Source organism: Dermacentor variabilis, chromosome 1 (genome assembly GCF_050947875.1).
Source record: "Dermacentor variabilis isolate Ectoservices chromosome 1, ASM5094787v1, whole genome shotgun sequence".
Lineage (NCBI taxonomy): Eukaryota > Metazoa > Arthropoda > Arachnida > Ixodida > Ixodidae > Dermacentor > Dermacentor variabilis.
In genome coordinates, this window is record NC_134568.1 from 252,799,495 (window position 1) to 252,815,300 (window position 15,806).

Below are 15,806 nucleotides of genomic sequence, written 5' to 3' on the forward strand. Positions count from 1 at the left end.
GCTGTTTGTAACAGTTATGAAGATGTACCGACTCGGCCCAGCTAGCTACCGTGTACTCCCTCAACATTGGCACAAACCTACTGTAGGGGCCAAGAATATATATATATATATATATATATATATATATATATATATATATATATATATATATATATATATATATATATATATACATATAACGAAAGAACAGATCACGAATGAAATTAAATAATGCGTATTACGGTAGTCAGCCGTGCGCCAGCTAGGAATAAAAATACCTTAAAAAATAATAATGAAGGTAACAGCAAAACATTCAAGTCATTCAAGCAAAGGGCGTCTCACAGATTTTGAATTATTTTAATGCATTAGAAGCGTGCTTGACCAATTTCAGAGGTATCAACGGCTGGTATATAAAAGCGTGGGCCGATCCCGAAGGCGGCGCAGTCTAACACCAGCGTCTCAAACCACTAGCGTTCACGAGGGAAGATTACGAGAAACTGGCACGTGACGCGCCCTACACACGGGCATAAAGAGCGGCATTGGCTCGAGCGAAGCATGCGTGCGATCGCGCTATAATGGTTAAGCCATTGGGCTGCTTTGCTGCTGGAAGACGGACGTTGAATTCCACAAATCAGTCAGGGATTGCTTCATAGTACTGCAGGCGGGCTTCGCCTATCACGGAGGAGCGTTACACGCGAGCGCGCCACAGTGCGCACGAAATCGCGACTCTGTAATGAGATACGCGGTATACAGAAAAGTCACTTTGACAAAACGTCGATCATCCGTGGCACGCACAGCTGTCGAGACGACACAATCATCACCATCTAAGTATGCTATCGCACACTTGCAGAGTTAGCGATGTTAAGTACTGGCATATTTTTTTTTAATGCGATGTTTCTTTTTTGGAATTTCTCTGTTTGGGGGGCATTTCATTTTTTTTACTATGACGAATGATACATAAACTGTGAAAGTATGGCAGAAAATGATTAAGATAGGGACACATTATAACGAGGTAATCTTTTCGTTTAGCAAAGGTAATCAACTAATCGTAGACGGCTTGGTAAACGTTCCTATGGCTGTAGCCTATAGCACCCACGCGAACTGTACAACAAATGACGCGTCTGACGACGAGTTTTCGACCTCCATCCACCACGCAGGTTCTCATTCGCAGCCGCGTTCAGAGTTCCATACCTCATCCCAGGCTTGTGTCGCGAAAAGGCAAGGTTATAGACATCGATTTCGTCTTACCGAGGCGTTGCTATCAATAGATCACGCTGTCTTTAGCCGCTTATGGCTTTCTATATAAAATGGTGTATAATATATGTTGGGTTTGAAATATTCTTTGCTTTCAGGGCGTCAAACCAGAACTAGACCGATAGAAGAAACCCGAAAATAGAAAAAAGAAAAGATGGAATGTCGAATTTTTTTTTCCACTGGAGTTTTCATTCACGAAGCCTGCAAGCTTACGGCAAACGCGCAACAACAAAAGTGGAAATGAACCGTCTGCACTACACCGATCAGTTCCGTAGCACTGCCCTTCGTGAGTGTTTAAGACATTGCCACGATCAAATGTTTCGGATAAAGTTTCTCCTGGAGGGTCGCTTTTAACAAATCCACTTAGTAAGCTCACTCGAGCGCCCGAGTGGAAACTACGCTTCTTTTTTTTTCTTTCTTCTGTATTCGCATGCATGTGCAATTTCGAGCATTTACTTTGTTGAATTAGGCTAAATGCTCACAGCGACGTTTCACGACGAGCAGAGGAGTATGTAACAGACAGTTATTGCGACGTTTTAACGAAAGGTGATGCGTTGATGCGCCAGAGCACTGCCATCCCCGCTGTCACTTGACCACGCTGTCGGGAGGAGATGATCGTGCGAACATGCGGATGTACCGCAGTCTCAATGTACGAACGTGAGATCGCTGCGGAGTCTCTCACGATCGTCGCTTCTTCAGTGTGCTGATTCGAGTTTTTGTATCAAATAAATGTATGCTCTTTTTTTTTCTGTCATTATTTTTCGGTTATAGCATGAAAGAACATAAACCGGTTGGAACCAGTTTGAAACGTTTCTCTCTTTCTTTTTTTCGCTCAGGAAAGGAACCGGAAATCCATCTTTTCTATAAATCGAAAGAAAAACAAAATCCTAACGAAGAGGAAAATCTAAAATCTAATTCGACAGCCTGGCTGCTGTATAATAGGTGCAAGCTCTAGCGGAGGGACTCCTAGCTTCAGGGACAAGAATTGTGTAAGCATTGAGTCACGAGGAAAACTCCTAAAACGAAAACGTCATCTCTGCAGATAAACCTCGCATCTCTGATCTCCTTATTGCTGGTAGAATATGCGATACTAAAAGGTTAATTAGTTTTTTTTTCTTTGTACCGTCTGTATGTCTTTACGTAACAGCGTGAAGAATTCGACTAGTAGGTGACAAGAAACGAAGGGGGGTGGGAGGGAGGCGGTGGAAATGGGACAAGGACAAGAAACATAAATATTTAAGTACAATTTCCTCTCCGTCACCTTCTCTGTTCTGCGCAATTCGCTCGCTCGCTATGTTTTTCAATCAAGTTACTTTTCTCGCTACGGACGCGACAGAACTCTCGTACGCAAAAATATCTGTTGAACAGTGACACTTATAGTAGCAAGAAATCTGAAGATAAAGCATGACTTATTTTGCAGTGAACGTTACTTTTGTATATATAGCTGCGAAGATATGAACCACGTGAAGGGTTTACAATGTTCTCATTATACATATCTGTTATGTTGTAATAAATCCGTATTTCTAGCGGCTGCCGACCTTATGTACTAGCTACTCAATGGCACACAGCTACGCTAATAGTACAATAAATTAATTATACTCACTCAAGAAATCAACTTCTCAAGAGTACAGACTTGGACTTGTTCGTGCATCATTATGGAAAGAAAACAATAAAACAACAACGGGGACCAAGGCAAAGACGACATCACAGCGTCTTTTTATTCCTTTGTTGATCTTTTGTACTCAGCGCTGTGGTGTCGTTTTTGCCTTCGTCCCCATAGTTGTTGTTTGTGCGCTGTTTTTTTTTCAGTATCAAGCGGTCAGTTTTAATTACGTTGGTATTCGGGAGGTCATTCCAATAATGATGTTCCTGGAACTCTTCTGAAAGTTGTGCGACCATACAGCGTCTTACTTACCAGTAGGTAGTGGTGCTTTATCAAGTGCAAAGCGAAACCGTCCCGTCCCTGAAATAAAACTACAGTGGCGAACAGCGACCGTTTTTCTTTCACGAATGCAAAAAGAAAAGAGAAAGGAATGACGCCAGCAAAGCACCACATGCTTAACGGCACTGCGAATCTACACGTGAATCGGCATGCAGGCAGCGCACTTCTTCCGTGCCGATTATCGCGCTTTGCCCACTCATTGAGCCGTTACGGTGATAGCACCGCACGCCAATAACGCCCCAGGGTTTCGCATATATTGTAACGCTCTCCACTGTCACGGCGGATTTTTTTTTTTTTTTCTTAGCTGACAGAAAGCCCACCTTTGCCGAGAGTCTTCGAAGACGTGCACCGAAGCCATCCTGCTGCTGCTGCTGCCGGTCGCCCATTTTATCCATCTTGGCAGAACCGGCTCGAGCGCGGGGCCAACGATGATCTAACGGCGCGCGGCCCGCGGGTTGTTTGCGAGGGGGCACTCATGCCCAATTCGCGTAGCGCGCGCGCGCGCTTTCGCAACACGCGGGATTATCGGTTGGAATTGCGCATCACGTTCTCCGCGTCGCGGCCCATCCCCTCCAAGGCCGGTGTGCCTCGAGGGCCCGCTGCAGCGGCGTGGACGAGCGGGCGCACGGCCAGGATCAGTGGCCGCGACCGGCGCGCCTTCCTGAAACGGGACGATGTGCATTGTTGACGCATCAAGAGCGTTCGTCTCCAATCTGTGCTTTCGCCCGACGATATTTCAGGCAATATGCGTGGGACTTCGACGAGTACCGCGAGCCACCGATTGTCCCCGGCGCCCTCTCTCAAGGGCCGACAGGTTGCTTGGAAGGTCGGCGGAGTGGTAATAATGACCACAGCTGGTATATATGTGGTTCGTGCGAGTCAGTGCTGCACGAACGCGCTGCGAAAGTAGCGTGTGTTCCGCGAGCAGAGTTCGTGTCGAGAAATTATCGTGTAGCTCTTGAAATATATCGCGACCTCCATTTTCGATGGCAGATCCTTGTTGCGCACCTCAGAACTAGCGCACAAAATGGCCCGATATGAAATTTCCATTCGGTTATCAACTTGTTTACGCCTGTGATTGCATCTGAAAATCTTCAGTGGTCGTATATGAGGCCTGCGCTTACATGCAGTAGTGGAATTAAAAAAAAATATAGAAATGTTAATAATGTTGGATAACGAATACACGCAATGCCGGACGACCGGGTATTGCGTGTCACGACCCGGGCAATGCATATGTCGCTCGAACACGCAGACAAGGAGACAAGGACGCGGAATACTATAAGCTTTTACTTCTGTAACCTAGGGTCAGTAGAAGCACATCCTTAACACGGCCGATACACATCTGTGGACGTAGGAAAACACCGAATGCCCCGCTCTCTCTCGTCGTAATTTATTGCCTTTCCGCCCGTACCCGACGGATGCATCATTTCGTGTCAACGCACAGCTTCCCCTCGCGGGGCACGAAAACAAGATAAGTCATGGGATGCCACACGGCGACCCTAAACCCATCATTTATCGATGGCCAGCATGCCCAAGGATGCTCCGTGGTCTCACGTTATTTACGACCTTCCGTCCCGGCCATATTTTGGCATCCTCCGATGAGGGAGAGAGGGAGAGAGAGAGAGAGCGCGTTTTTCGAAGACATTACGCGCGTTCTCATTACGTAGGCGCGGCTTGCTTGGCTTGATCCCCTGCGTAAACCGCTCGATGAAAATACCCTAAGCTTGCACAAAGCGAGATCCCGGAGTTATGCGTACGCTGACCGGTTGCGCGAAGCCGCGGAGTTGGAGAAATTAATTAGGCAACACGAGTACCCCTCGTGGAGCCGTATTTATTTACATGAGCGGAGCCGTACTGTCGTTCAGGAAGCGATGAGCGGTCGCCCGTCGGCTCGTTGGGACGGACAAGCAGGCGGACGCGTGGTTAACGCACTCGCTCGCAGCTTCGTGGCACGCACGCGCATGGCGCCCGCCCAGGGAAGCGCCTCATCGACAGAAGAACCATATGCAGTAGTGCCTGTGGCAGAAGTTCTCGCCGATGTTGTCCACGCGGATCCAGAGGCGGTATACTTGAACCATTAGGCCGAACACCGCCAAAGCCAACAAGGCCACGGTCACGTGGATGACAGTGCAGGAACTGCTTGCTTCCTGCGGCGGAAAGCATGATTGAACAGCTGAGAGAAGGCACGGCGGGAAGGGGATGGCAAGATAGTTCTTCGGACAGGATAAACGCACTTCTGCATGGCTGAGGATTTTTGAGTAATATGTTGCTCACATTATATGGGATCATCATTGTATAGATGACGTGGCAAACAAGAAGTGAAAACCCGAAGTTGCTCGCACGCCGTCCAACAGCGTGTGCTGGTTACGCTTTGCAGCAAGATGTCGCGCGAACGCTTTCTATGCAAGCTTGTGTTCTCTTTTGATCGTCACTCAGCCACTTGAAACGCGTGCTGCTTTTGTGGAGATCCACCTTGTGGCGTGCTTCGAACTTGGAAGACGTGGATGATGAGACTCACTCTCCGGCACTTTGGCGTAGTATTGAGTGAACCGGACACGGCCCGGAGCCGTCGCCGGTCGTACACGGTTTCGTCTGCTATACGCACCTGTCGGGCTGGGACGACACGCTCAGGAGGGACGTCCTGCGGTTGCGGCCGGGCCTCCGATCTCCAGTGGTCTGACCAATCGACCGTAGGCACCGCCGGCCGATCCGCCTCTTTCTCGTCCGAATGCTGGTCCTCCGCGTGCCGGTCCTCCGCATGCCGAAAAGTCCGTTCCGGGAGCGTCCCGTGGGCGACTGCGGGAGGTGGCGGCAATGGCTGCGGCCTGGTTATCTCGGGCGCCCTTAGCTGCACGGTGTGGCTGCGAAGGAACGCCGCAAGCGGAAGATGCACAATTCCTTAAGGCCTCATACACTGTCCTTCAACATAATGTGAATCACGAATAATTAAAATGAACGAGGCTGCGTCTTCGTATTTGCCATGTTTGTATGAAAATGACGGGATACGACTCATCATATAGAAAGTTCTGACCAGGGGCGTATTCATAGGTCAGTCTAGGACGGTGGGGCGAGTACGTTTGATGAACCAGGTGTTTGGCCTCTGACCGTCACATTAAGCTTGAGTCAGATTAAGAAGCGAATGCATTTATTGTGTTGTGCGTGTAAAATTTTTATATTCTATCAAATACTGAATATGTTCCTACGGTATACGGGTAATCTATTTTTGAAGGGATATAATTAGAAGCATTATGAATCATTCAAATTTTCTAACGCTCTTGGAAAACCTTGAAGCCAAGCATGTCCTCCAATGCATTGTAGATTGTTTCAAATAATAACTTGCATTGCGTGATCGCTGCAATACGTTTGCCCGAAGCGAAAGTATGCAGCAGTAAACTATTTAAAGCTATCATTGTTTATACAAAGAAGAAAGATTACGACGAGAACAGCTGAATAATGATCAGGTTTTGACAAAATCCAAACAAATTTAAGTTATTCGAAAGAACGGCTCACGATTAAAAAGGACAGAGACAGTGCTATTACTGGTTGAAAATTGCAGCTTAGTATCTCCTTTTTTTTTCTGGTGCGGGAAGTATCGGGTAAAAAATAATTAAATTCTGGGGTTTCCCGTGCCAAAACTACAATCTCATTACGAGACACACCATAGTGGCCGGGGACACAGGAATCATTTTGTCAACCTGGGGTTCTTGAACGTGCACCTACCCACACGAGCGTTCTATTTTTTTTTTTCATTTCGCCCCTTTCGAAATGCGACCGCCCCGGCCGCCATCGAACCCGCGACCCTGAGCTTAGTAGCGCAACGCCATAGCCACTAAGCTACCACGGCGGGTGAAACATTGGGTACTTCAGTGAGTGAAGTGGGAGGATGGGCGGAGTGTCGGCTGTTTGGAGCACTTTGTTGCTTTAATACATGCTCTTGAAATTCGAAGCATATCACGCGGTTATCTGGAGTCCTAACCTATTCTGGATGAAAACAACAATCTCTCTAAAGCAGAAAAAAAAAAACAGACAGACAGACTCAACTCAAGTGGATGTCACCCGTAATACTGGAAGCCATCAAAGAAAAAGATCTACTCTGGGCTCGATGAAGACGTGCTCCAAACTGCTCTGAACTACGACTGCAGTCTAAACATGAACGAAACAGAGTTAATGCCATGATCCGTGTGGCCAAGCGCAATCACTTTAGGTCTCAGTTTAACGACGCACGTTTTAACAGCAAGAAAACATGGTCGTTGGTGAATACCCTGAAAGGAGTGAGCGCTGCTATTTATAATGATACATATTTCATATCTCATTTCCATAAAGATGGACAGAGCATTGCGAATGACTTTAACAAACTACTTTCTCTGGTCTCTGGTGCATCTCGTACCCCGCCCACCGACTGTCCTGTGCCTCCCAGTGCGGTGGAATCTGCTTTCCTTCCTGACATTGCCGAAAGTGATTTAAGGTGTATACTTTTCAGTCTTAAACGTAGTAAATCTCCTGGTCATGACGGCCTCACTATTTCTGAACTGTGCAGAAATTTTGAAGCGATTAAGGGTGTCCTACTAGTTATGCTTAATAGTATCATTTCCAGAGGTATAATACCGACTTCAATGAAAACTGCTAAAGTTATACCTTTGTATAAGGGTGGCTCCAGAAACATGATGAGTAATTATCGACCTATCTCTATTCTGCCATGCATTGGCCAAATTTTTGAAAAGCATCTATTACTTACCATGACGAAGTTTTTGAATACACACAATGTTGTATCACCTTGTCAGTATGGCTTCATACCAGGAAAAGGAACAACAGATCTTCTTGAAGAATTCTCTGATGTAATAAATTCAGCTTTTGATAAGAATCAAGTCGTATGCTCTCTTTTTCTTGACGTAAGCAAGGCCTTCGATAGCATCTGCCACGTTCTTCTGCTTGATAAACTTTCTACATTGGGATTTCGAGGTTCGTTTCTACACTTACTTACTAACTTTTTACAAGATAGGCGCCAATATGTGCCGATTTCAAGATTCCACAGCGATTTCACGGCAATTACTTCCGGAGTCCCGCAAGGTTCTATATTGAGTCCTTTGTTATTCAATCTATACGTTAATGATCTTGCTAACAATGTGCCTGTTTCATTGTTCCAGTATGCTGACGAAACCGTCATTGTTGCGTGCGCAAAGAAATACACTGATGCTGTTACAGCATTACAGATGGCAGCTATTAAAGCCATGGACTGGTTTAAGTCTAACCTTATCGATGTTAATACTTCTAAAACGCAACTTATATGTTTTCATAACCCTTTAAAAAATGGAGTTGAGTCATCCTGTTTATTTGCACACTTCCTCCTGTTCTCATTGTAACTGTGTACCAGTAAAATATGCGCATTCGGTCAAATATCTTGGCCTGATCTTCGACAGTGATCTGTCTTGGAACTCGCACCTTTCTTTTGTTTGTCAAAGACTTCGCGCTGTATCTTGTGTCCTGTATAATATTAGATATTTTATGCCTTTTTCTGTCCGTAAATGTGTTACACACGCTCTAGCCTATAGTGTACTTAGATACGGAATCACTGTTTACGGTCACTGCACGGTTCGCTGGCAGCGCAGGGTGAATTCGCTTCTACGTTTACTTTTAAAGAATATTGCCTACGACCTGCCCATTGGTAATAACATTGATATTTTTAGAAGATTAAAGCTTCCAAATTTTAACGCTTTATTAACAGAAACTATTGTGCTCAAACATTTCTGGTACAGTCAGTTCACCATTCCATATGTTCCTGCACGTGATTTAAGACCAAAATACCGTTACTGCATTCCTCGCTCCTCAACCCGATACGGAAAGCGCACACGTCAATACTACGTACCTGCCTGTTTCAATAGTATGCCACCTAGTGTATTCCGCATGAGAACAAAATACACCCTGAAAAAAATTTTGCGGTATGTCTCCGCATTACTTCCTGCCCCATAATGATTTACTCGAGTGTTACTGTCTTAATTTCGCATTACTGTCATCATTTTGCTGTTGTAATAGTTATGTTTCTATATCTGTCTCTCTGAGTTGTTAAATTTTTCTTTTTGTTTTGTTTTGTTTGTTTGTCGAGTTCGTTGCAACATCTCTATTTTCCTTTGTTTTGCTGTCTGCCAGGCGCTGCCACTCAAGCCCTTGGTGAGGCTTTGGTAGGCCTGATTTTGGTGTACGAAAATTGACATGAATAAAAGTACTATCTATCTAAAAAAAAAAAAGTTGACATCTACGTGAAGCGAAGCGTTCTTGGTGTGAGTGGCTCATGAACCATGAGTGTGATTTAAAAATGTGCAAATGCCGTGTAGCTGGACAGAACCAAGGTAATGAAATTTGCCGTCGCTTGGAGATACTGAGATGATTTTTTTGCATTGCGCCTAATTATATATTATAGTCTTAATTAATTAATCAACTTGTCAAATATTACAATTAGACGAAAAATGTCAATGAGAAAATTGCATAGCAACATGAAAAACTCCCGATACAGCTTTCTGTTGCTCAATGCGTGCTACATGAATGTATTTTTCCGAGCGTGAAAGAAGCCCGCGAACAGGCACTTTATTGTCTTGATGCACTCGTAGTGTTTCGGATGCGTCGGTTTCATCTGTAGTGCAGGCGTGGATCGAAACGCGCCAAAAGCCTCAACGCGTTGTCTTGCCGGCGAGAAAGGGTGTTCCATGGCGCTCGTCAACGCGTGCGTCCTTGGCTTGACGGTTTCAATGTCAAGCTTGTGTGCTGCAGATCCTGTGTTCGAATTCTGCCGTTGGACAATTTTATTAATGCTTATTCAAATACAACACCGTATTTTGTTGAGTATGATGCGCTTGCAAGGTCACAATGCCGTTTGAAGCCAAGAGGACGAAGTTTCGGTAAAAGCGTTGTACTAACCATCATTCCCATGGACGAAGGGAAAACTGATCGAGGAGAGGCCTATCCAGGTCCGCGCGCTATAGTGTGGAGGTAGTCACGTGGTATTTTTCGCTGTAGCGGCCATGTTGTCACGGCACAATGGTGGTTTTGTTATGGAGGTGTGCGTCATGTGTGTGCTACTCCGTATAGGTCTTGTACCGCGGCAAGGGCGTCGTGTGTACAGGACTGCGTTAGTCTCCGTGTTTTGTTCCGCTGGGTTGTGGCCTGATGGGATTGGAAGAAGCAAGAAGCGCGAAACGAGCGCTCATGCAACCCCTGGGAATGCAACGTTCTGGGAATACATTTGCCATCTTCGGTGGATTCATGCTAACGTGTCACCATAGGCTGAAACCGCTGTGCTTCAGAAATATTGACGCTCACTGAAGTATCCTTACGTGATCTGAAATGCGAAAGCATAATGACTTCTCTAATTAATTGGTTACGTCCACGATACGTGACGTCATGCATTGTCACGTGTCCTTCACAACTCTACCCTAATCCACTTTGCTCTGATTTGTACCAACCTTAATCCACTTTAATTCACCTTCATTCACTTCACTCCAATTCACTTCATTTGACTTTAATTCACATTAATTACCCATAATTACTACTAATTAATGTTGTTATACCATTTACCATCTTCTGTGTTACTACTGACGTCATACGAGACGCTGAGGCATCACATTGATTTTTTGTACCACTCGCTGCAGACAACGCCGGCTTTTCTGCCTCATGGGAATAATGGTTTCGCATTAACATGTACACCCGCGAGCAAAAGTATATAAACCAGGGATTGCGCGATAAAGCCTATTCTCTTATCTGCCTGTGAATGCAAGTTGAAATTGAGGACTGCAGTCCAAACTTGGCATTGCTGACTTTCCAGTGTACTCGTCAATTTCAGTTTATGCACGTTAACTGCACACAAATTCAGTTTTTTCGGTGACTCTGCGGTCCGTAAATTTTTGCTCACGGGTGTACGATAAACGCCCTGCCGGTCAGTCACAGCTGTGCAGTGTTCCTGCTTAGGACAGCGGACGATGCATTTAGGGCACGCAAAAATGCCACGTGGAAGGATGGGAAAGAAGCGGCTGCTGTGAGTATAATTAAGGGACGAACCCTCCTTACCACAGATATCTGTGCGCTCGAGGGGCTCAGGGAAATGAAAGTTGGCGGATGCGGCGCAAGAGTGAACGAGGCTCGACAGAAGAACGTACGCAACGAGTCTCTTGTTCATCTAGAATGCAGTGTCATCATTCTTTATCGATGATAGGTAATCCGACCCGAATAGACGCTGCCATAATTTATGACGTCACTAGGTGCTGGCGCGGAAATATCAAGGTGGCGTCGCCACTTAAGTCTTGCTTTGCCGTCTTTCCTGCATTGCCAAGCGTCCTTGCATGGTAAGGGTTACCTTTTTTGTTATTGCAAAACCGCAATTTACTAATACAGTTTACCATGATATTCATTTTTAGTGGGAAGAAGAAGAAGTGATCATAGCGAGCAGCTTCAGCTTCGAGCTCTCTGCATTTTCTATTTTATTTTCTGTGATCTCTGCAATCAGTGACAAGAAAACTGGGGGACGTCGTCCTCTGCAATGGGGGACCCAAACCCCGCCCAGCAGTTTTGTCCTGAACGGCCAGTTCATTATGCCGGTGACGTGAGTGACCGCTTCGACCCCAGCATGGTCCCGATTGAGTCATCTAATGGCTCCTCTACTGATGAGATGGGCTCGGACAGCGATTTTACCGTGGTGTCAAGCCGACGCCTGAAGAGAAAGATACGAAGAACATCACCGACCAGTCGCCAGGCGACGAAAAAGGCAAGTGGCAAGCAATCATACACTATTGCATATGTACCAACAACGACAACAGACAACCTCAACTCACTGAACAGGCAGAGCCTGTCGGAATATTTTGAACGAACTGCCCATGGTCACGTAGAAGAAATACGTATAAACGCTCGAAAGAACATCCTCTCGGTGGAAGTCAATACACCGACCATACTGGAGACACTGAAAAACATCACTCAGTTGGGAAGCATCCCTGTTCGCGCATTCCCCACATACGGCAAGGAAGCGACGACAGGCGTCATCTACGATGTGGACATTGACATTACAGACACTGACCTGGCCAAACTACTATCATCGTCAGCTCCTGTGCTCAGCTTTCACCGTTTTGGACGTTCCCGATGTGTGAAATTAGTGTTCCAATCGGAAACTTTGCCAACACACGTCAAGGTTGGATATGTGAGGCATCCGGTACGTCCTTACGTGCCGAGGCTTTTACAGTGTCACAGGTGCATGAAACTTGGGCATGTCAGCGCAGTTTGCAAGGGTGCAATAACATGCAAACGATGTGGTGGACCTCACGGAGACAGCAATTGCAACGTTGCTGCGAAATGTCCAAATTGTTCTGGTGCTCATGACGCAACGTCAAAAGAGTGCCCAAAGATCAGGAAGGAAATGGGTATTCTGAAGAAGATGGGTAGAGATCGTTCCACGCACAGGGAAGCGGCAAGGGCTATCCGCCACCGCAGACGTCGTTCGCGAAACCGACATCAACGGGATCGCAGCCCTCCTCGCGTTGGAGGGACGACAGCTCAAGTGCAACATCCACCCCCTCTTCGTCTCAGGAATGAAGAAGCACGTGCCTCAAAGCCTTTGTATGCCGCGAAAGTGCAAGGCGACCCATCATCGGCACTAGCCACATCGGAGACTCAGTGGCCCTCGTTACCGTCAAGGTCTGTGGGAACGCCCTTATGCACCGCTCCTACACGTACTGAAGAAAACGAAAAGATGGATGACATTGACGTCACGAGTATGGTGAAAAATTTGATGGGCTCCATGCGCAGGATTCTTTCCGGCCTAAATACCCCGGCTGCCAAGGCTGCCGTGCAGCTACTTGAAGTCTTGGAACCACTGCTAGTGGTTCTTCACTAAGCAAGTATGGCGTTAATGTTTGAAGAACGGATGCGTCAATCGTTTGTTATGCAATGGAATGCTCGCGGTCTGCGTGGTCGTTTGTCGGATTTCCGACAGCGGATATTTAAATACCAATTTCCAGTTATTGTTATCTGTGAACCTAATATGGATTCTTCTTTCCGTATTTCTGGTTATGTCCAGATGTGGTCTCGTAACGACCAAACCTCGAGCAAAGTATTAGTTTGTATACGTCACGACCTGGTGTATTTCAGACATGACGTCCCATCGCATACTACTAATGATTACGTATGCCTCACCATAAAATACAGATGTCGCACGGTTACAGTGATTGGAGGATATATCCACCCAAGAGCGAGGATCGATTGCTCGCACCTGATGTCTCTGCTGCAAGCATCGCAAGGCCCTCATATTGTGATTGGTGACTTTAACGCGCACCATCCCCTGTGGGGTAGCACTTCGATGAATTCTCGTGGCAAATATTTGGCTGACTTTATGTGTAGTCGGGGACTAAATGTGCTCAATGACGGGTCTCCTACATTTATTCGTGGCACGTCCTACAGCAGTTGTCTTGACCTAACGTTTGTATCAAGGAGCCTTCTGTCTTCAGCATCCTGGTCGACGGATCTAGAGACTCATGGTAGCGACCACCTCCCCACTTACGTTCACTTTAGCTGGTTTCGCCGTTCAGCCTCACGTTGCATTCGTCAAACAGACTGGATTGCATTTAAGACCTCTGTCGACACCGCCTGTCAGAGTATGACATCTCCATCCGAAATAGAGGACATCATTGCCTCTACCCTGCGGGACAAAACTAGAGAAGTCAGCATACCGAGGCACAGGTCATCGGTCGACATACAATATGAGGCCCTTCGTGCGATCCGTCGCCGCGCAGAACGGCGATACAGAAGAACAAAGTCACCGTCCGATCTTTCGAGCAGTCGCCGAGCTCAACGACATGTTCTTCGACATCTGGAGAGGCTTGACAGACAGCGTTGGAGGGCTTTCTGTGGATCCCTAGATCCAAGACAGCCTCTATCTAAGATATGGCGGGTCATACGAAGTCTCCAGGCAACTCCACAACAAAGACACCCATTCCATGCGGTGGCTCTACATCAACGCCGGACCGAATTGGAGGTAGCAGAGGACTACTGTAAACTGATTGTGGACGCATCTAATGCAGTGACTTCATCCCTTGTCACCATCGCACCCCCGTCACCTGATGAGCGGCTCGAAGTACCGTTTACGATGCAAGAGCTTGACGCTGCGCTTTCAGTTTCTCGACGCTCCTCGGCACCAGGACCAGACGGAATCACGTACGCTGCACTCTGCCATCTTGGCACCGAATCACGACGTCTTCTCCTATCTTTTTATAATACGACGTGGGAGAAAGGAAATGTTCCAGATGGTTGGAAATGCAGTCGCGTTGTAGCGCTGCTTAAACCGGGAAAGTGCCCCAACGAGCTTTCCTCCTACAGACCGATCGCCTTAGCCAGTTGCGTCGGCAAAGTAATGGAAAGAATGGTTTTGTCAAGACTGGAATGGTTTCTAGAGAGAAATAATTGCTTTCCTGATTTTATGCACGGATTTAGAAGAGGCCGTTCTTCGATTGACGGAGTTATCGACTTGGTCTCCACTGTTGAACAGGAAAGAAGTCGACGTCGGTTAGTTGGAGCTGTCTTTCTGGATATTAAGGGTGCATACGACAATGTACTACATTATGCAATCCTTGATGCACTGGAAGATTTAGACATCGGTGGCCGACTATATACATGGATTGTTAGCTACCTCAGTGGCCGCACGGTGTATATGTCGACAAGTGATGGCGACACCGGACAGTACCATATACATCGAGGTGTTCCACAAGGGGGAGTTCTCAGTCCAACTCTTTTCAATGTTGCATTGATTGGCCTTGCATCCGAACTTCCTAGCACGGTAAAGATTAGCACATATGCCGACGACATATGCATATGGGCATCTGGAGCCACCCGTCCCCAAATGCGTGCTAGGCTTCAACGTGCAGTGACAATCACAGCTAAGTATCTTCGGCGTCAAGGCCTCCGACTCTCAACTGAAAAATGTTCTGTGATTACGTTCACGCGAAAACGAATGACCAGGTATCCGATCATTGTTGACGGCGTAGCGATACCTACGGTTACACACCACAGATTCCTTGGCTTAGTCATAGACCGGGGATTATCTTGGTCAAGACACGTCGCCGCACTGAAGTCAAAGCTGAAGACTTTTGTTCACGTCCTTCGCGTCGTGGCAGCAACAAGATGGGGCCCCTCGGAGTCGTCATTACTCCAGTTGTACCGAGCCCTATTCGTAGGGTATATACGGTACAGCATGCCGGCGCTCTCAAGCATGGGACTTAGTTGTGTGCGCGCGCTCGAGAGCATTCAAGCTCAGGCATTGCGCACATGTTTGGGCCTCCCACGATGCACGTCAACCAATGGAACAATAGCGGAAGCTCGTGCTTGTCCTATTCGGGTGTACTTGCTCTGCGAGCCTCTTCGAATGTACCTCCGCGTGTTGACCCGACACAGGCACCATCCTCTGTCATCGCTCCCTACCACACACCCAGGTTCCAGCTTTTCAATGACTATATCGCGGCATCAGAGTGTTTTGCCGTCGAGATTCTCTCCCGCCTGTATTCCGAGAACACCCCCGTGGGTTCTGCCTAAACCTGTCGTTACATTGCAGATCCCTGGAATTACTAAAAAGTCTTTCGTTGCATCTATTGGCCTCAGGCAACTCACC

At 46.8% G+C, this 15,806-nt stretch overlaps 1 protein-coding gene across 1 annotated transcript in view; it reads right to left on the minus strand.

Moving 5' to 3' along the window:
- The window catches only part of LOC142561060 (uncharacterized), a 51,718-nt gene that overhangs the window by 22,432 nt on the left and 13,480 nt on the right, over positions 1–15,806 (minus strand). Inside the window, exon 6 of the mRNA XM_075673420.1 lies at positions 5,781–6,036. Coding sequence (XP_075529535.1) covers positions 5,781–6,036 — 256 coding nt within the window. The remainder of the gene's footprint in view (positions 1–5,780; positions 6,037–15,806) is intronic.